Raw genomic sequence first — 21,659 nt, 5'->3', positions numbered from 1 at the left:
TAATATATTTTTTCATATTAATTTTTTTTGTTACCCTGGAAACTCTACATACTCTCAGTTCAGCATATTTTAGATAGTTAAATACTTATTCATAAGGAGTCATGTTAAGAGTGTACAGAGTATAAAAAAAAAAAACCGCACACTTATTTTAATTCTACGTTTCTGAGGATTAATAACGTTTTTAACATCCTTAGTGTTCTCATCTTATACAAATAATCTCTATGTTTCATCACGATCTTATAGTTTTTTCAAGGTTCATATATATAAATTCTTCAGATGCTACGAACGCAATAAACTTGACCTTGAATCTGCAATGCAACCCAACATTTAATAAACATGTATAGGTATATGTACTTACATACCTACATAGGTATATATTTATGTATTGCACGGTATTTGAAGAGTTAATTATTCAGCGGTTACCATGAATCTGCTGATACAATCTACAAATTTCTGTATGTCTAAGAAATTTCAGGAATGTAGTGAAATGAAAAAAGTAAATTCTCATTATTTTTCACTACACATTCTGTTGTCGGCTTGAAAAATATTTGCAGTAGTGACTCTGTTGATCAAATCCCGGAAACTAAATAAATTCGGTTTTGAAACCAGTCAGAACACTCATAATACATGGCAAACGTTAAGCTTCTCTAGAAATTATGAATATCCGTTATAATATCAGATCGTTCAAGTTTCTGATAATTGGAATAGATAATGTGCAACGTTCACAGTAGTTGTGTAACATATTTTGATACTACTTATACGTGCTTTCTTTGATAGCATAGATTGTATGATCTTAATTTTAATTGTACATATCAGGGCAAATTTATGTGAAACACTATCACTATAAGAATCTGTAAGTGAACTAAAATGACGAGTTAAATTTTGTTTGATGAATGATATTAATGAATATAAATTTAGAAATAACTGGAAATACACTATTCCATTGATCTAACAACGAATATTTTTATCTTTGCGGATTTGACAGATTTCTGCCAAATTACTACTACTACAAGTGAATCACAATATGTGTATTCGCGTTCAACTGAATGACGTACCACTTTTGACATTTTATGAATAAAAATAGATTATTTATTTGGTAGTTTTACCAGTACAATTTGCACGTATAAGCTAATTGTAAAACCAGAATGTAAGGCCATTATATAGGCTGATTGTTATCTTGCAGAATAAAATTGTACATTCAGGCCTATTAGTGACCAGGTTATCTGGAATACGCTAAATAATTATTAAAAAAAAAACGCTCAGCAAAAATATCACTCTTCACTTTATGATCTGTATCAAATTTGAATCGATGGCTCTAGTCATTTCTTGGCAGAGATATTCCTCTGCCAAAGCTGAATGGTTTCTTTAGCCGCAGGTGCGCTGATGGATTCTTACCACGCCCAACACCCATCACACTGATAACTGATTCCATATCAGACGCGTCAGCTTTATCTGTTTCTCCTCCAACCAACATTGCCTCTGAGTAACCAAGAGGACGACGTAAGTCCTGATTAGGGTCAATGAATTTTTTGCATCTGGACTGATCCCTAGAATTAATAATTGTTAATTAGGAATCAACGTCAAGGATACTAGAGTAAATATTATAGAAGATCGAAAATTACACAAAATAAGGGCAGAAACAATATCAAATGATCTACTTGTGTGTGATTTATAAATTTTTTGATTTTACATCACCTTGGTTGGAGAAAATTTGAAGTAGTGCTACTGTCTATTATATTAGATCGTCCATCAATTGAGGGAATCCAATCCCTGTTGGATTCTTCATCCCAAGATTCTCCATGATCTATAGTGCTTGTTACAGCCTCAGATCGGTCCAAGAATTCGGTCATTGTGGACCCATGGTTCCTAATGACTAAAACAAATGATAGTATACAATAAGATTGATAAAATTGAAACCCAATGTGTGTGGCCAACAATAATTTTCTTTAAACCATTTTAGTCTACAGATTGAATAACCATACACTGATGCTTTTCAGGTTCTAGAACCATGCGCTGAGGACAGTTTTGAATATGATCGGTTAATTCGTGTTCAAACAATCTATGTGTTGCATCATACGGGCAAGTTTGTTTGTATCCTTTTGGATAGTTCTGTAAAACAGACAAAGCAGGATGAAATTTAAAAAAATGCAATACTTGTTTACCTTGACTTTTGACTAAACTAACCTTCTCACATTTAACAATGTGCATTTGAATTTTTGACAACGCAATCCTGTGGTACTTGTCGTACGGGCAGGTGACAACGGGGTCCGAATATATTGATGCGGTATTCATGATTCGCAGCTTCAAGGAGCGGAGAATTAACCGACGTATGTAACCGCAAGTAAAATCGTGGATAACAGAGTTTAAGAACCTTACTTCAGTCGTTGCCTGAAAAATATACAGACAGTTGTTCTAATGGGCTTCGGTGTGACAACCGAAAACCGTCGTGCCCTTGCGCTGCCTGAGATGTTCCAACGGTAGAGTTGAAAACTTATTGCAGAACATCAGAGTTACCGATTTCGATATGGTGCTGGCTGCATTCACCTTCCGAGTAACACAGTCTACGCAATGGTAAGCCCAAGCTAGTACTTAGCCTGTGTGTATTTACCGACTTATCGGCGATACAAGAAATTAATAATGGGAATAAATTTCTTCCAAAATTCGTAGCAAAACAGTGATTTAATTAAAGTTGAGGCTCCCGAGAGAATCAGATGTGATAATGATGCAGAGACAAAAGAATATATATGCATATGCGGTCAATGTACGGTATTAATATACATGATCCATTTACGATTAATACGTGACGCATACTATAAATTGTATAATTTTCCAGACGTTATTGTCATGTATTCCTATGTATACAATGCCAACCACTCAACAATTGCAATTTGTTGATCCTGGTCGTTCAGTGTTTTTTCCGATTCAAAAGGTTATCTGAAGCATGTATATTGGTTTGATAGTACAAAACATGACGTTTTCAATAATCAAACATGTAAACTTGAAAATTAGTCTTGAAGGTTAAAAGCAATCAGGTAAAGGACCTGGACAGCCAGAACTACGGAGCGCATTTCCTGGATGTCAAAATCCACCAGGTGGCGGACCTGGACAGCCAGAGCTACGGAAAATTAGTCGTGAATGTCAAAAGTCATCAGGTCAAGGACCTGGACAGCCAGAACCACGGAGCGCTTATTTTGGAAGTCGGGTTTGGCCAGGTAGCGGACCTGGCGCGCAGAAACTACGCAGTGCTTGGTCAAAAGTCACCAGGTAAAGAACCTGGACAGCCAGAACCACGGAGTGCTTGTTCTGGAAGTCGAGTTTCACCAGGTAGTAGACCTTGAGCGCAGAAACTACGGAGCGCTTGTCCTGGAAGTCGAGTTCCGGCAGGTAGAGGACCTTGAGCGCAGAATCTACGGAGAACTTGTCCAGGAAGTCGAGTTGCTCCAGGAAGCGGACCCGGAGCGCAGGATCCAAGAGGTAGAGAACTCGGTACTCAAAATCTGCGGAGCGCGATTCTCATACGTCCGCTCGACTGCGCGATTGTTTCCAGACTGAGGAATTTGGCTAGCTGAGTTTAGATCGATGACGTCAACAGAAAAAAAAAATTGGGTGACGTCACTTTCTGAATATCCGAACATCCAAACTTTGGTTTCGAACTTTAATACTATGTATGATGTATAATGTATGATGTATGATGTACGACATATGATGTACGACATATGATGATTTTAGTTTTTACATTTTAGTCAAGAAATACGCACTTTATCTTTCCTGCCGATTCCAGACTCATGCGGCTAAGCCCTTCGATGGTCAGCCGTTAACTAAAGATGCATTCTTCAGTTAACGGGTCAGCTAATAACGCTGCCGTTCTGCGACAGTTGGATGATACAAAGTTTTGCTCGTACCTTTCAAATGTGTGTCAAAATACACTCAAAGTTTTATGAAGCATCGTTCTACTATCTCTCCCCATAAAAAAAAAAAATCGCCGACAATCACTTTCTTAGGTCTTTAAATCAGGACACTGCGTTAAATACAGTCTCGTATACGGAGCATCGATTTCATCTCGATCAAAATTAGCGCATCCGTGATGTATTATAGTTACTCTGAATTTGTTTCCATACGAACTTTTCGAAAAACAATTCTGCTTCTCTACCTAACGTAGATACTTCACTTGCGACTAGCTAAAATAGCGTTTCGATTCTGTGCCTACGAAAATTCAAGATCGAGAGAGCAAATGAGAAGGTGTTCGAATATTTACGAATATTAATGTTATAGAATACATGGCGGAGCAAGGGGACGAAGAGGACAAAAGTGGTCGGAGGTGTTCGGAAATGGTAGAAGGTGGTAGGAGGTGGCAGAAAGTGTCTGGAGGTGCTCGGAAGTCATCGGCGGAGGTCGTGGAGGACGAAGGTACTTGGCGGCAGGGGGAGGTGGTTGATGGAGGTTGGCGGTGCTTGGAGGTTGTTGGGGTGGCTGGCGGTGGCCACGGTTACGCGTCTTCTCGGGAATGATCGAGCTGATCGACATTTTTAAATCGCAGTCAAGTAGTCGTACGTACTCACTTTGTGGTGACTCAATCTGAATCTTTCATACCGACACTACTTTGGTTGCTACGAATGTCGGTGTTAGTCCGTTAGGTAGAGTCCATAGAGCAGAACCCTCCTACGCTCTCAGGCCCACCTGGGCCCAGTTGCCCGCCGAAAACTGGTCCCAAAAATTTACCCAGCGGTATCCATCTTTATATTCTTCAATCAACGCCGCTGTGGTTGAAAAATAGTGTTCAGAAATTTGATTGGTAGGAAATCAGGGCCATCTTTAATCCCTGAAAACAGGAACCAATTAGATCTATTTATCTCAGTTCCGCGAGAAATCAAAACATTTCTGCTTACACAGAACTCTCGAGCTCCACCCCCCCCCCTCCCTCTTCGCCGCACGACAACTGGTTCCTCTCCCAGGAAAACGAGCACTTGATATCTCCGCTTGGTTGATCAGAAAAAAACTAACATTCGAATGAACAGATGTATTAAAATTGTGACTACAGAAATTTTCGAATATGTTTCATGTACTTGAATAAGATTTTATTTCTCAATCGAAACATTGATTGATAAGCGCCCATCACTATTTTAGAAACTTAATAATCTGCAAACTAAGACTACAAAAAAGCAATACAAAAAACTCAATCAAATATTGAAATATTGATAAACTAGTATTATTGAACTAATGATTACATCGTGTAGTAGGGAAATTCAGGCATTATCATTACTTTTCTGACATGTAAATTGATGATGTTATGTACAAAGTAGCAATTGCTTATTACATTAAGTGGGATATTAGTAATATGATAAATATCAGCCAGTATGCTTGAGTATGGTAGTTATGAAACATATGTGATTATTTTTTTTCAAAGAAACATAGTGTGATATTTTTTTCCTTCTAAACTCAAAATTCATGCAAATTGATCAATGCAAGAAGCTTCAATTTCTTGGATGTGTGAAATTACTCACATATATTTGCGTTGACTATATATTCTTTTGTCAATGACATTTGTTTAATTTATAACCTTGTTGGATCATACTGTAATTGTGAAGAACAATTCAAGGAAGCAATCACTGTAACTTCAAATTTTACATTCATAGTACAACTACTCGACAGTAAATTTCTGTGAGTGTCGCATTTTTGTTTTTTCATTACTGTTTATTGTTCGACACCAAATTGCGAATGGTAAAAAATATCATGAAACAAGGTTCGTGTGTATTATATAACCATTTTGTATAACATATCAACATTGCAAAAGCAATAGAAATGAAAAATTCTGTGTGATGTGAACGTTGATGATAAACTAGCCAATGAGACATAAATATGTCGACAGAAACTGTCGCAACACCTCTAAAAAAGTACAAAAATCAGTTGAGAATTCGATATTCTGGTTCGAATATTAGTACGATTTTACACTACCAAACTGTTGTTATTGTCATTCACTTGGGCACGAGTATGAAACATTACATTATTATTTATTGTACTTTTGGTTCGCTAATAAAATAAGAATTGTAATAACAATTATTCATGTATGGTACCAGTTGTATATCATTAGCCTCAAGTAAACTTGTTAAATTTTCTCTCAAATTTTCTCCAAGGTTGTTCGAATAAAGACTGTACAGAATATGCAATAGCTATGGAGTCTAGAATGCAGACTCACTGACTATTTTCTTTCATTGCTTTAATATATGCGATTTGCGATTAATACAAAAAATAGTGCTGTTAGTTCCATCATTTCTATAATTATCAATTAAGCTGTCTACGATTTGAAATAAATAATCACTATTGTTCATACCTATTAAATATTTATTAAAGCTGTCAACCAGCGGTCAAAACGGCTTTCTTGACCAATGTGAAGGGCTTCACATGAATATCAGGCAATCTTTCGAAACCCATATTATATATATATATACACACACACACACACACACACGCCACAGAGATATATATATATATATATATATATATATATATATATATATATATATATATATACATACATATACATATAGATACATATATACACACACGCACACACACTATGCGACATATTAATAATGCATAAATAATTTCAAACGTAAAATAAATCATAACAAGCCTCTCCCTAGTTATATGAAGGAAAAAAGTATGTAATTAACAATAATTATGCAACGATAATATTAATAATAACAGCAATAAGAAATAATAAAAATTGATGCCAGTATTGGATCTGAATGTTCTGCAAGAAATGCCGAAAAATTAAGTTTAAGGTTACAACAAACTTGGACTTATAATTTATTCCTAATGTAAGCATAGCTCCTAGAAGATAAAATGATCAATTCTTTTGTTTGGTATCCACATAATTGCAGTGTTCCAATTTGCTTTGAATATAACGCAGACGTTCGATGCTAATATTCTCACTTGCCAATGTTGTGTAGAATTTAATTTTCTTACGTAACAAGAATAGCGAGCAAGTATTTTCATATCTTCTGCGGTGGTAAAGCGACAACAACTATGTTGTAACCTAATCTTGGATTTTCAATAACACGTATCAACAAACTGTAATTACACAACATTTACTTTTCTAAACAGGCAGCAATTGTTACATACCTATACGATAGTTGAAAAAAATAACCAATGTAATATAGTGTCAAGACTGAAGGGTTTGGACTAAAACTTTTTTGGTAATGGCATTGGTGCTACTTGCCTTTGTACTTTGGGCAGAGATTAGTAAGGCAGTAATATCGCACAATACTATTTACAGTAGTGAAAATATTAAGTCATATCAAATGTATTGAAAACATCGTTTGAAGACATAGCCCTTGCCTCTTACCATCTATTGTAATTCAATGATTAAATAATCATTAAATATCCATGAGCGACAGTCCAATTAAACTTCATAAGCATTGCTGTCGATTAGTTTATGATCAGTTTATTTTAGTACAACCGCATTTCAAATACTGACAATAGAATATAATATGCATGAGTGATTTTTCATTCATATGCATCTTGACAAGATCACTTGAGACATTGTTTCTACACATTTCAATTCACTTTATAACTCGATTGCATTTTGGGAGGCAAACTAAGCTGTCATTGCTTTACAATCATTCCTCACATATTGTATCAATATTTGCAAGTGCCTGTTAGCTGATAATTGAGTTACATTCAACGAAGGTAAGGAAGAGGGTCGATAAGTAGACAAGCTACAACGTACAATATTCCAAGAAACATATTTAGTCTAGCAGTTTGCTTTGGTACGCCCTGGATAGTTTCTGGAGATCTGAATTCTTTTTCTATTCGAAATGCTGCAGGCAATGTGACCAGCGGTAACAAAAACCACACCGAGTACCTCAATGCAAGTACAACGAACGTTATGTAGGGCGAGAACAGTAAAAAGGCATACAGAACGTGTGACGCTGTGTGACCAATCAAAATTGCTAAAGTTACTATTCCGACGCGTCTGTCACTCTCCAAATCCCTTGTATTGTTGCTATGTAGAATAGCCTCTGTGTTTAAGGCCAAAGGTATGGCATAATACATTGTGCCCCATTCAACGTATCCAGTCTGTGCCATAAATGCAAATAAAACGGATATCGGGCCGAATATGACTAAGATCAAAACATCACCTAGAGCTATGTATTTCAGGCCGATACCACCGGTATACAAAAACGAGGATGACAAACCTCCGAAATAAACGAGAGCCAGATGCTCCATTTTAGCAGGTGAAATGGCAGTAAGTAAAATAAAGCCTAAGCACCCTGCGGCATATAAGATTGCACCCAAAGATACGAGCTCATCTTTAGATAAAATATGATCGACCAATATTCGGTCGTCGCTTTTTCGACTGTCCACACCTTTGACATAATCAAAGTATGTGTTTACAACGTTACCCGCCCCGTGCACCGAGACGATCGTGAATAAAGTAAGTACAAGTGATATCCAATTAAAGCTCGTTAATCCTATTAATCGATAGGCAAGTGCCGATCCAAGGAGAGTTGGCATCAAAGAAGCACTTAATGACCATGGCCTAAGGGCCAAGACGTAAGAGGACAATTTCATTAAAGGAGAATCCAGCGTTGACGATGTGGAGCTGGCGCCATCGAAGCTGGGTGATGGAGGGGTTGGGTCCATCTCCGCATGGGGATTTTCGACTCCACTCAACATTTTGCTCAACGTTCTGGTATCCTAATAATAACGGAAAATTAGCAACAGGTTAATCGGTGAAAAATTACTATTTGGAATTAGACGTTTTGTACATATCACCAGAAGACTATACCAGTAAAATAGTTGAAAACTGTTTATTTTCTTCAATTTTTCAAGTTGCGACAATAATTGTTGTCTTAAGAGAACTTTTAATCAGCTATAACCAATTATTCCTTACGGTACTTATACTTTTGATATACTACACATGCACATTACACGTCGTCCATAATGCGATTAATATTCATGTTAAGGTATCATGCGAATGATTTGTATAGTAAGTATTTCATAGAAATATGTATGAAAATGCTATTCACCTGTGATACTTGAAGATCGGTAAAAGTTAGGTTACAGTGATGTCCATACTTCCGCTGCGAGCATTAAACATCCGTTTCAAAATACATCGGTATAATTTGATCTGTTATTCACATATGGGAACACATTTATCCCTCAGTCGTTTGACATTTCTGTGCGTACATTTAAAAAAAATTCAAGCAATGTCTAAAACTCGAACACACTGGTGACGTGTTGCGGCGTTTACCACGCAACCCCGTCTACCTGCCATACAACGAACTAATTATTTTCGGTTCTCTGGTTTTGGATCTCTTCCAGAGAGAAATCTCTTCTAGGCTCTGATGAAACGATGCCTCCAGCGCTCCATCGTTTCCTGTGCTTTCAGACAAACTAAACTCAAAGAACGGCTGTAAAGCGTATTTCCGGTCGGTAAGGGTAGTTGATCGGCAGATTGACGTCAGACTTTATATTTAAAACACGACTCAGCACTATTCGGGAGATTTTTAATGAAAATTACTGTATTTTTCGTATTCAACACGTGAAAAATGTCTCACCTCATTAAAATCAATTTGCAAAACTGTACAATGATTAACTTGCAATGTCACGTAAGGGGTCTTCTACTCAAGTAATCATGGTACTAATATGGTTCGAAATGATTTCATACTCTCCGAAATCACACTGAAATCAGCAATATTAAAATAAAATTCTACTTTGTAATGATTGGTAGTCATGAGAAAACGAAATTATATTAAATCTTAGAAAATGTAACTAATCATGAAATATTTTAATCATGGTGTCATTATTTTCTCAGTGAAACACGCCTTGATGTGACGAGTGTCGGCGATGATAATTCTTCAGTCAACGATACATTTAGTCGACTTTAATGCGTAAATATGTCTCCGGCGGCAACGGTTCCATGTAATACGTCACCATTTGCAGAGTACCGACGACTTTTCCTGTAGTAACGGCTTTCACGGAGGACTGACATATATTCTCCAATCAACGACTGACATCAGTCGATACTAAAGGTATAAAATCATGCAAAATTCCAAAAATCTAAATTTCGGGAAAAAATCGTCATTTTGGAAAGTCATTTTGAATAATCGCGCAATCACATTTATTTAATCATGACGCAGTATTTTCAAGCAAAAAAATTATCAGCAAAATTCGACACATCGAACGATTGTTCAAATTGTCAATTTCCGTTAGATGTGGACGTATTCATTTTTTTTTTCTACGAACCAAATAGAACGTTCGGTACCGTCGATTTTTACAACCGATTTGATGGCATATTCTATGACAGCACAGAACATTAGTTACCAAAAATTGAACATAAATTAATACGTTCTTTTACACTTTTATGTTTGTGTATAAAAAATCACGTTTCTATTTTAGATCTTTGTATAGAATTGAAAACAGAAACTCGAGAAATGGGTTTGCGTCATGAGTGTAAAAAATCGCTGAACTATTATAAGAAATGTTTACAATCATAATATAGCTGATAGTGTAAACATGTTAAACTTGTAGGTGCGTCATTTTATGCTAGCTTTTTCTGAATAACGATAACAGGATTAGTGGGTATTTTTGTTTATGTACATCAAAAAATGCTTTATTTATGCAAAGATTGTAGATCATACAACATCAATCTTCATTTGTAGTTCGAGCATTCATTAAAAGCTTCTGATGACATCTAAGTCCGCTGGATTTGGCAGCATTGTTTAGAAATCTGGAACATAAAAAAATATCTCCCGGCGACCCAACTTACCGTACAATCCAAAAAATCTGGCTGAACCATTATTAAGCTACGATCAGTATGTGGTTGAGGAACAAGATCCTTAAGTATCTCTGTGAGGCAAAAACCATAATACTTCTACGATGCAGCACTATTAAAATTTCTGGTCTCACTTCAATCTTATTTTCTTTTATTTTTATGTGGAATTGAAAATCATGCGATGATTTCTGCCTCTGAAAGATATTAAGGCCAGAATACCTGGAAAGCGGTCAAAAATCTGAAAAAGAGAACACCTCACCAACTTGCTATTGAACTAGAGAACCACTAAACTCACTTCACTAGTGCAACATGCAAATTTTCTGGACTTTCGTTTTATTTTAAGGAAGTTGTGCACTGAACTTCCAGCCTTAACAACAATCGTGTCAATACGACGAACTAACAATAGTCAATCTTTTTCTCTCTCCTTTAGTCTTTCCTTTTTACAGTTTCATTTTCCTCAAAGATGAGTAAGGAAGAAAGCGTAAATTTTAAACAATATGATTTCTTTCACTATATTGATAACTTGGGTACTTGGAGAGCAGTGTCGAAAACTTTTTACTCGGAGAACTTAGCACCCAGAGTTCCAAAACTATGAAATTAGCAACGATCTTCGAAAAGCCAGTTTATAATATTTTCTTCTTTACCAATAGAAACTTTTTTATTTTAATGTAAATGATGGAAAAAAAAAAATAAACAAAAACTTGGACAAATTAATCACAAGCCACATGATCACTAAAGCACAATTATCTCTCTGGATTTGCAATATGATGACTCAGAACCAATATTTTGCAACTACTTTGTTTAGAACAAGAAATAAACTGGCACAAGCCACTGGTTACACTGAGATCATTAGTTTCTTTTTGTTTTTGACAAAACTCGTATTTTCTTTTTTCATCTGTCATTAGATTGAGATCGATCAGCGTATTAAAACATTGTCGAATAACAAACCACAACACCAACTTCACGACCACTGAACTAAAATCAAAGAAAAGCCGACAGAAAAAAAATGGAGATAAAAAAACGACCAAGGAACAACTATGTTCTTCTCTAAGCACAAGCATGCATTGTTTTATCAACCGAATAGTTTGTTAATTTTGGCGAACTCTGTTTTAAAACTTTGAATATCCTAGCATAACTCGAAACTTCCATTTCCTTCTTTCTTTCTTTCGCAAACTTGATTTTTTGTTTATGAACAAACAATCACAGACGTAACTCAGCTATTGATAATTTTCAACCACTAATTGAACTAAACTCATTTCAACTTGAACTTGATAGGTGGGCATATTTTTTTTTGACATATCTAAGAAATTAAACACAATCAATAGTTTTGTCTGCAATCGGCTCTATTTTTTCATTTCATTTCTTTTCTTTTCAACACCAGATACACTTTACCACCGCACCTTAGTTCGCCTCCGAGTGCGATTTGGACTTTCTCATATCTCAGATGTTCTGAGGGTTCGATTTCAAGATCGATGTTATTTTCATACCTTCATGATAACACCCTCGGAGGCGAGAACACAAGCACTGTTTTACATCACTGTACACAATTGGAGATTTCTGTAGTTTCTTTTTTTAATACCACCAAACACAGTCCTTTATGGTAAAGTTCACAGATTTCTTAACATGTTGCCAATGATTCTCGCGGCATTAGACGAAGTTTTTTTTTAGGGTTTTAGAAGAGATTTTGCTGTTCGTTTTTCCCCACGGCCACTCAATCACTGTCCATGTTAACGAAATTCAATATCATTTTCACAGATAATTTATAGCACAAACACTTAAATCTTATGCATCTAAAATCTAAATCATATAAAAGTAAATTAACTGAATTTAATATTTTCATTATACGATGTGACCGTTTGATATTCTTTAAATATAACAATAAACTAGTAGTTAGTTGTTGACCAGTCCTTTCGCATTTTGTATAAGAATAACAATGATCATTATTTACAGAAATCGCGATAAAGAAAAAAGTATATTAATGTGTGAGGTAAGAAATACTTTTGCCATTATTTCTTAGTTTGCAGACACCTTACTTTAAAAAATTTTCATCAATTAATGTAATTTGCATCTCTTCATAAGTATATGTATACATTTATATTTATATATACGCATGTATATATAAATCCTAAGACGTTTATGCACTGCAGCAAAATTCGTACAATCACAAATGTGAAAGAACTGTGTACATGATAATTAACTGAGTATGTATACTAATTAGAATAGGTTCACTACAATTAAGTTATGTAATAGATTATGATTCACCATTATATCATATGCCATAACGGTCCAACGTTTATGGCCCGGATTAAGAGAAAAAAAAGTTATGCAGAACATTACTAAAATAATGTTTCATCTTCATAAAAATAAGTATTCCATTTTTAAATCAATCTTCGGAAGAACTTTGCAACTTTTCAATGTACTGTTTTGTTATCAGAGCGCTTACCTCGTGAAGCTATATCTAACATTTCGTAACCATAAGTTATTATTTCCATGCTTAATACATGTACTTCTTCTATCAGCCTTGTCAGAACTTTCAATTCTTCTGACCACAGCAGTCACTTGATATCAACATATTATTATGTCCTGGTATTTGGCTATTGCATACCCCCTTGGACGTAGTTTCGTCAATTTTTACAATTTGGCTGATTCTAAAAATGAACCGATAAATTTTTGGGCTTCTGAAAAATGAAGCTATACAAGTTCCAGATTTTGTTACTCATTAGTTGAATAATTAAAATCAAATAATTCTGCAAGAGCTTTGTTTCGAGAAAAAAAAAAAGATGTGCACAATCAGATGTAATAGAGTGTGATTAATTTGAGACAATCTAGAAACACGGATCTGCTAAATACTCTGTGTATAGATCATCTGTACGTTAATCGTAATTAGTTACTTTCCTTAAAATTCAACCAGAAATTGAAGAAATCAGCCAAATTTTTGACCGAGTAATGTAATAGTATTGTAGTATTCAGCACGTTTACCTTTAATAAACCTTATGAGTAAGCGTAACTTAGGCACTGCCGCCTTTCACCACAACGATAACTAAGTGATCCTCTTTCAAACCCTCCTCGCTAAGGCTGGGACAAGTTCTTTTCAAAAGTTCGGTCGAAAAGGCGCACGGCGGGAAGGCATACAAGACTCCGGTTCCTTCTGTGTCTTTATTCAACAGAGATATTACTCCCGCAGCTTCTTTCTGCTTGAGATATGACACTAAGTTTCTTAGAGGTCGAGTTTGCACGTTTGCGTCATCGTTCGTGATGGTAGCGCTAGATCCGGCAAGACCTAAAAATATAGCATGTGAACTGGATGTTTGTATGCGTTTAGAAACGTCATCTAATTTTGGTTGGTCTAAACGAAGACGCTGCGTTATTCTCAGCATATGTTTCCCATCCTCATCCTTCATCAGCGCATCAATTATCTCTGTATCTCCATCTGTAAGGTGAAATTTAGCTGGAAATAAAGAATTTTTTAATATCAAAGCGCCTTGCCAAACTGCTATAGACTTTCGTGCAACTTCAGGAAGAGTTCGTGACGTAGACAGCATCCCTGTTCTAGCTGTTTCAGAATCAGAATCTGAATCCACAGGTCTTCTCCGCGGAGAACGTGATCTGGATCGATCTACACCTGGTTCCCGAGACAATGAGCGCCTCAAGCCCCTTGGTGATTCATATTCGAGCTCAGGTGGTGGCCGGCGGCTTGGCCAATCAGATTCTTCTCTCACATATCCCTCAGGATAAGCAGTTCCACGGTATCCCCCTCTGCCTCCTCCTCGTCTATCGTGCCATGGGGCACTTCCACGACCCCTGAATCCCCTTGGAGCGTAAGCAAATTCACCTTCAGGAGCGTAAGGATCGTAAGGAGATTCGTATTCCACTGGTCTTGGTCGAAACTCAGCTGCGTCTTCTGGGTACGGTCTAGGTTTGAACCCAAACCCGGGAGTAACATCAGCAAAATCAACCCTCAGTCTCCTATCTGGTCCCCCAAGCGGAAATCCTCTCATTTCTTTCACAGCAGCTTGGGCTGCGTCGATGGAATCATATAAAATGTATGCATTGCTATCTCCCTTGATGTAATCAATCTTTTTAATTGCCCCAAAACGATCAAACTCTCTCTCCAGCTGAGGCACGGATGTCCATGGCCCCAAACCGCCAACCCAGATACGAGTCGTTGGGGTAGCTTTACCATACCCAATTTTACACTGAAATTTACCAATGTATTGGCCAGATAATTCAACTTTGCATCTATGTGCCATATCCAAAGTCTGGAACCTGACAAAGGCATAAGCATTTCCAGTACCCGGTGGGGGTCTCTTGATATCGATGTCATCGACGATTCCATACTTGCTAAAGATTCTTCTCAGCTCTTCCTCGGTAATATTTATCTCCAAATTACCGGCAAACAAAGTTCGAGTCGCCAGTGGATCATCCTCAGGTGAAACATGATGCAAATAGTTTGGAAACTTGTCTTTCTTATTTTCAATTCTCTCAAAACCGTGAACAGGATGACGAATCATCATGTGTCTGGGTGGTCCATAATGATGCGGAGGACCAGGGTGAACATGTGGTGGTCCATGGTGTAGTGGTGGACGAACAAATTCGTGATGAGGAGGTGGAATTGTTTCTCTTCTGAGCTCCCTGTGAGGTGGAACTCCAACCGGTGGTCCGTAAACTCGTTCGTATCGTTCAATCGGTCTGTGCCTCTCTGTGGGCCCAGGTGACCTGGCATAGTAACGTTCGTAATCTGGGGGAGTGATGGATCTGGGTCGTCGGTAAGATTCGGGTCTTTCATAAACAGGTTCAACCAAGGCAAGCTTGTCGTATAAAATAATTCTTGGTTTTGCATGTTTCGCGTCTCTCGCATCCTCGGAACTTCTGAAGCAAACATAAGCAACTCGCTCGTCCAATTCATGAGAGATTCGTATGGAAAAGTCACCAAATTTCTTATACTCCCGGTAAAGGGTATCTTTTATTACTTCGTCGCTTGCTTTTGGATGTATCGAACTCACGCAGAGGACCTTGTAGCTGTACGGACGCTCAGGCGGTATCTCTCTGGGTGCTCGCATATACTCGTCCCTGTGAGAACTGGACTCAACGTATCTGGCATGAGAGGATGCTCTGGGAGGACTCGGACTCCGAGCCCCTCTAGAGCGCCGTCTGATTCGTTCCGGTGTAATCCTCTCATCGCTCGAATCATCGTATCTGAACAAATGGGCAACATTTCTTGTCAAACAAGTAAAGAAACATAGTTTAGAAAGAACGAGAATATTTTAATTATCAGAAAATTACGAAACTAATCACATATCGGGAATTCATAAGAGGTTGAAAACAGCGCATGAGATTATACTCTTACTCGTGTAAGAAAAAAAAAACCGATGCTTCACATCAGCAGACCGCAAGTGGAGGTTATATTGACCATAAATACTGTGGTCAACAAGCAGTAAATACCGGATTTATGCCGCATTACCGTGAGATTAGGGCAATAAAATGTTGGTAAGGATTTCAGAGCAATGAACAGAAGTGTTGATTCCAGGGATAGTTGTGAATCATATTGGGTAGAAGCTTGATACTAAGAATTTAAAAACAGGCAAACCAGCGACTTTGTCGTGCGTAAGAAGTAAACTAGGGTCGTCGGACCGAATTGAAATTCAGTGAAACGTAGCAACTGACGACGAGTGTAAAAAGAGTTTGGAATTTATGATACCCTGAGGTGGAACAGCATTTGGCATACCTTCCCATGGAGGATCTGGATCGCTTGACACGGGGCGGTGGAGTGTCTCGACTCGAGCTCCGTTTCATATTATTTCGGATTTTAACCGTTATTTTATGGCGGTCGTCGCGCGGAATCCCAATCATCAACGCTGCAGAAAACCGTAAATAACTGACAAATAATTAATAAAATTATCCGCGTTAACTAAACGCACTCCACTCAACAGACGCACAGCAAAATGGCGGTGATCATTCGTCTCCTGACCGTGCCTTGTCGCGTCTTCCTCTCCCCTCTTTAGCGACGGCACAATGAATGTCGGCTCGTTTGGAGCACCGCTACTTACCGCTTCCGTTTGTTTACGCTATGTTTTTAGATATAAGCGTGACACGTTAACGCTTAATTATTTTTTCATGACTATTTTAAAACTTGAAATTTTATTTCCCGCTCTTTGTTGCTTTAACAATCTTTGTAAATATCGCTAATAATTCTGATCTACTTGTCAACGCGTAGCCGTTCGTCGGCCGACGCCTTACTGGTTACTGGCCTTGCTAGCGTAAGATTACTAAGGAGTATAGTTGTACTGCATCGGTAACAATTCGATACCATTTTATGAATTCTAAAAGTTTATGATCTAAAATGTTTTTGGTAATGGGTAATTTTATCACCATGATACCATTTGAAAATCTAAGTCGGCGGATGAACGATCTTCTACGGAATTGTTAAGATGTCGGTAAGGTAGAATTACAATTAGCATTGAATAACATTAAATGAATCCTTGGTAAATACCTGTTAGACTGGTTGCAGCCTACAGAAGTACCTAGGCGTTTTCGGCGCTACCACGCATTTTCAAAAATAAGACTACGGTACTGCTTCACTTGAAAATGAATGAAGAATCATTACTTGGATGAAGATGAGCCCAATGTGCTTACTTACTTCAGAATTATTACAGCACCTGCAAAAAAATGTCATTTAGAAATAACTGAACAATTGCCCATTTTGGGGTTCGCACGAATTTTTCTGAACCGAGGGACAAATGATACTTTACGGTATCCTCATACTCGCAAGAAATGCCCCTATTTTTGGGAGGCTTTTTGAATCGCCGATCGTATAACGTGTGACTATGTAACTCGTTCAAACCAAAAGAAAAAAAAAGAAAAAATTATCCACACATCTCATTGGTGCCTGAAGTTTGAATCGAACATTCAGATCTGTACGAATACAGAATTATTTGAAAATTCATGGCCCTAGAAAAATAACACCAACTACTCGGTAACAAGACCTTTTATATCTGATATTACAGTGGTAGCGTTCATAGTTTTGTGTATCTATATACCTATAGGTGTATTATTGTATTACCCAATTCTGCTCACTGCCCAATGTTTTGATTGGTTTCAATAACGATGACCTTTCGAGCAGATATAATCCACGCTACAGGGACGGCCTATTATACGTTTCTAGGCTCTGGATATTTTGTCCCGTTCTTCCCGATGAACAAAGAATTATCGGATAGACAAATTCTTTTGATTCAAGCCTAAAAATTTAAAGCAATGCGATGTACAACATTGAGCAATTGATTGAAAATTTGAGTCACGTAACAATTATGAGGAACCCTATTCACGTTGATCGAAATAATTATTAGACGGCCCTGTATTAGGTATACGAGAGGTAAGTGACCAATAATGACAGCAGGCGTCTTGCAGTGGCAAAAAATCAACTTTCGTGACGGTTTCAATTCAGTCTGGCATCAGTTGATAACGAAAGTCATTCGAAGTATCATCGCCAAATTGAATCAAGATGAGAGAAATTGTTCACGTCCAGGTGGGCCAGTGTGGCAATCAAATCGGTGCACGAGTAAGTCTCTCTAATTCTAAGGGTTTTTTACTATTTTGATAAGATGAATTATATAAGGATCGTGCGAAAAATTTAGTCTCAGATCAAATTTCGTAGGACAAAATGGCTGATACGCGTTACATATAAGATTCGCACCTCGGTAAGATTCCAAAAAAAGGTGATGAGACTTTTGAGATATATGCAGCATATACATTATTTTTACTTTTTTCCAAACTTTGTGTAGTTTTGGCACATGATTTCGAACGAGCACGGAATAGATCAGACAGGAAAGTATGTTGGTAACGCGAGAGATCAATTGGATAGGATTAGTGTGTACTACAACGAAGCTGCAAAAAGCACATATGTTCCCAGGTCGATTCAAGTCGACCTGGAACCTGGAACCATGGACTCAGTGCGGTCGGGTGAATTTGGTAAAATTTTTCGGCCAGACAACTTTGTCTTCGGGCAAAGTGGTGCCGGTAACAACTGGGCTAAGGGTCACTACACAGAAGGGGCGGAGCTGGTTGACTCGGTTCTAGACGTCCTAAGAAAGGTAGGAAAATTATTGTCCGAACAATAGTCAAGCGAGTGATGATCGTAATACAGAAAATTACCTTGATATGCAGGAAGCTGAAGGATGCGACAGCCTTCAAGGCTTTCAACTGTGTCATTCCTTGGGGGGAGGAACCGGGTCCGGAATGGGGACCCTCATAATGTCGAAGGTCCGCGAAGACTTTCCCGACAGGTATGTTATACATATCTAAAAATGATCGCATTTTCTCGTCAAATATGCCGCTGCGGACATTGATATTTTTAGACACAATTTTATGGCACTTTGTTCAACAGGATCATGACGTCCTTCAGCGTAGTACCAAGTCCGAAAGTGTCGGACACCGTAGTCGAGCCATACAATGCCACTTTATCCGTTCACCAGCTCGTTGAAAATACGGATGAAACATTCTGCATTGATAACGAAGCACTGTACGATATTTGCTTCAGGACGCTGAAATTACCGTCGCCCACCTACTGTGACCTGAACCACCTTGTGTCCCTAACGATGTCTGGTGCGTAAGATATATTGTGGCAGCTGAGGGTACAATAATTACAGCATTGACGAATAATGGGGTTCACTGTGTCTTTAGAACCATCGTTCGATACGTACAATACAAAGATTTGCACATGTTTGTAGGAATTACCACCAGTCTGAGATTTCCGGGACAGTTGAATGCTGATCTTCGAAAGCTGGCTGTTAACATGGTACCGTTTCCCAGGCTGCACTTCTTCGTTCCAGGGTTTGCTCCGTTGGTTGCGCGAAACAGTCAACAATACCAAGCTCTCACCGTGCCTGAGTTAACGCAGCAGGTGAGGATATCTCCATTTGAATCATAGGCAAATCATACAATGCTAATCAAGGATGCAGCCAGCTATAAATGTTTACAATTTTACTATACTCAACCTTCGATACATTTTACGATCACATGAAAGATGTTCGACGCGAAGAACATGATGGCAGCTTGCGATCCTCGCCACGGTAGATATCTTACAGTGGCGGCTATCTTCCGTGGAAGAATGTCGATGAAGGAAGTCGATCAACAAATGACAAATATACAGAATAAGAACAGCTCGTATTTCGTTGATTGGATTCCGAATAATATAAAAACAGCCGTCTGTGACATACCGCCTTGTGGCATGAAGATGTCGGGTACTTTTCTCGGGAACACCACTGCGATTCAGGAACTCTTCAAACGCATATCTGAACAGTTCACTTCCATGTTCCGACGAAAAGCGTTTTTACATTGGTGAGTTTATAGCGCACGTAGCAACCGCATGCCTGCATCGTCCCAGCAATGATTTTATACGACTGATTTTCATCATTCCAGGTACACCGGAGAAGGTATGGACGAGATGGAGTTTACAGAAGCAGAATCAAATATGAATGACATGGTTTCGGAGTATCAGCAGTACCAAGAAGTCTCTGCAGACGAGTCAGCGTTCGTGGACGACGAAGAGGTTGAAGGGGATGTAGAATTCAATGAAGACTAGTTTCATCCTGAAATTGATATGTAATTTTCGTTAAATTTTGATTACTTATTGTCTTTATTTTGCGGTGCAAATATAAACACATACCTGTATATGCCACTGATGGTGATGTATTGTAGTCGTACTCGTATTGTTCATGATATTTTGAATACGATTTCTCTGTTGCATGAAAAAGTGTCGATTGTTCAACAATAAAACGTCAAAAGCTCCTATTTTTGGTTCACCAAGAGACGATTAACCATTTTTGCTCTCATCTCCTCTCAATTTCTAAATTCCCATATCGATTTCAGATTGAAAGCTCGCGTGTGAGATGATTCTGAAAGTGTTTCTCAGAGATTAGTACTGCACTTGCATTACACATACTTACAAAATGTTAAAAGAAACAATGATTTGTCAATTGTTTTTCGCAAAATCAGTATGTTACGTTTTAGTGTGATGAAATGAAATGTGAGTGTATAATTCACGATGCTACGAATAAATGTGACACGTGTATATACATCATGGTTTATATTAACTTTTGTAGCGTTTTCCCAATAATCAATCAATAAGTGTATCAATTATCACCACGATTTCCTTCGGCACAAGTGATTGTTCGGAAACGAAAGTGTTATGGAAGCTGCTACGTTACAGGTAAACATAAACTCTATCATTGTTTCTCACATATCAGAATTTAATTTTAATGCTGAATGCACCAAGATTCAGCAAGAAGAAAACACATAGATATAGATTTTTTCTAAAATGCAAATACGAAATGCACATCGAAAAATCATCTTTATGTAACACAGTATATATGGTTTACGCGTCTTTGCCTGCGTTGCGAACGTCAAGTGATCGTTCCAGTGCTCTTTTCTGTGCTAGGCTATAATAAAATGTTTGTAAACCACCCTTTTGATATATAAAGTATCGACTGCACCATGGAGGCAACGTCTTTTTCGTCTCGCGTATTTGCAGTATTCCTGCCGTATTTGCCTGCGACTCATATTGCAAACTTGCGTTCGGCGTAAAAAGACGTTGTTATACTTTACCTCCTTGGTACACAATCTACGATTATATATAAAAATTGTTTTTCACGGCTTTTAGACGTTGAAAAACAAATCATAAGATATTTTGTGGATATCATTTTGAAGACTTTTAGCTTTACGCTATCTGTGACCCTGCACAGAGATTCTTTCGGTCAAGGACTTCAATATCAAAACGGGGAATTACAGTTAGATTAATGGGCTAGGGGAAGTACCAATAAACATAAACTGTAATCGAATTTTTGCGTATAAATGCATGAATGATAAATCGAGGCATTTCAGCAAC

General features: G+C 37.7%; 4 protein-coding genes and 1 long non-coding RNA gene across 7 annotated transcripts; 2 read left to right on the top strand and 3 right to left on the bottom strand.

Annotated features, from left to right (window-relative positions):
• Positions 1-825: 825 nt before the first annotated feature.
• On the bottom strand, positions 826-4,717 carry LOC124309053 (gametocyte-specific factor 1-like). 3 transcript variants are annotated; one of them, XM_046772291.1, is made up of 5 exons: positions 4,560-4,717; positions 2,185-2,388; positions 1,983-2,109; positions 1,696-1,873; positions 826-1,547 (listed from the first exon to the last, which is right to left on the bottom strand). In XM_046772291.1, the coding sequence occupies exons 2-5, from the start codon at positions 2,290-2,292 to the stop codon at positions 1,316-1,318; spliced, it is 645 nt and encodes a 214-aa protein (XP_046628247.1). In that variant the 5' UTR covers positions 2,293-2,388; positions 4,560-4,717; the 3' UTR covers positions 826-1,315. The 3 variants fall into 3 exon arrangements, with proteins under 3 accessions (XP_046628247.1, XP_046628255.1, XP_046628264.1); XM_046772299.1 differs by lacking the exon at positions 4,560-4,717 and adding an exon at positions 3,322-3,513; XM_046772308.1 differs by lacking the exon at positions 4,560-4,717 and adding an exon at positions 3,334-3,513.
• Positions 4,718-5,987: 1,270 nt separating this feature from the next.
• Positions 5,988-9,251, bottom strand: LOC124309047 (ubiA prenyltransferase domain-containing protein 1 homolog). The gene is made up of 2 exons (XM_046772282.1): positions 9,033-9,251; positions 5,988-8,700 (listed from the first exon to the last, which is right to left on the bottom strand). The coding sequence occupies exon 2, from the start codon at positions 8,677-8,679 to the stop codon at positions 7,681-7,683; it is 999 nt and encodes a 332-aa protein (XP_046628238.1). The 5' UTR covers positions 8,680-8,700; positions 9,033-9,251; the 3' UTR covers positions 5,988-7,680.
• Positions 9,252-9,949: 698 nt separating this feature from the next.
• On the top strand, positions 9,950-10,853 carry LOC124309077 (uncharacterized). Its single transcript, XR_006909167.1, has 2 exons — positions 9,950-10,037; positions 10,405-10,853. It is a non-coding gene; the product is annotated as an uncharacterized LOC124309077 (long non-coding RNA).
• Positions 10,854-12,148: 1,295 nt separating this feature from the next.
• On the bottom strand, positions 12,149-17,006 carry LOC124309037 (RNA-binding protein spenito). The gene is made up of 2 exons (XM_046772256.1): positions 16,506-17,006; positions 12,149-15,976 (listed from the first exon to the last, which is right to left on the bottom strand). Exons 1-2 carry the CDS (start codon positions 16,628-16,630, stop codon positions 13,789-13,791), a joined length of 2,313 nt encoding a protein of 770 aa, XP_046628212.1. The 5' UTR covers positions 16,631-17,006; the 3' UTR covers positions 12,149-13,788.
• A 1,162-nt stretch (positions 17,007-18,168) lies between these two features.
• LOC124309043 (tubulin beta chain-like) lies at positions 18,169-20,513 on the top strand. Its single transcript, XM_046772270.1, has 7 exons — positions 18,169-18,335; positions 18,559-18,867; positions 18,941-19,059; positions 19,161-19,378; positions 19,504-19,676; positions 19,800-20,113; positions 20,195-20,513. The coding sequence occupies exons 1-7, from the start codon at positions 18,279-18,281 to the stop codon at positions 20,355-20,357; spliced, it is 1,353 nt and encodes a 450-aa protein (XP_046628226.1). The 5' UTR covers positions 18,169-18,278; the 3' UTR covers positions 20,358-20,513.
• Positions 20,514-21,659: the final 1,146 nt, after the last annotated feature.

Source organism: Neodiprion virginianus, chromosome 1 (assembly GCF_021901495.1).
Source record: "Neodiprion virginianus isolate iyNeoVirg1 chromosome 1, iyNeoVirg1.1, whole genome shotgun sequence".
Lineage (NCBI taxonomy): Eukaryota > Metazoa > Arthropoda > Insecta > Hymenoptera > Diprionidae > Neodiprion > Neodiprion virginianus.
The sequence above is the reverse complement of the archived record's forward strand: the minus strand, read 5'-3'. Positions and strand labels throughout refer to the sequence as shown.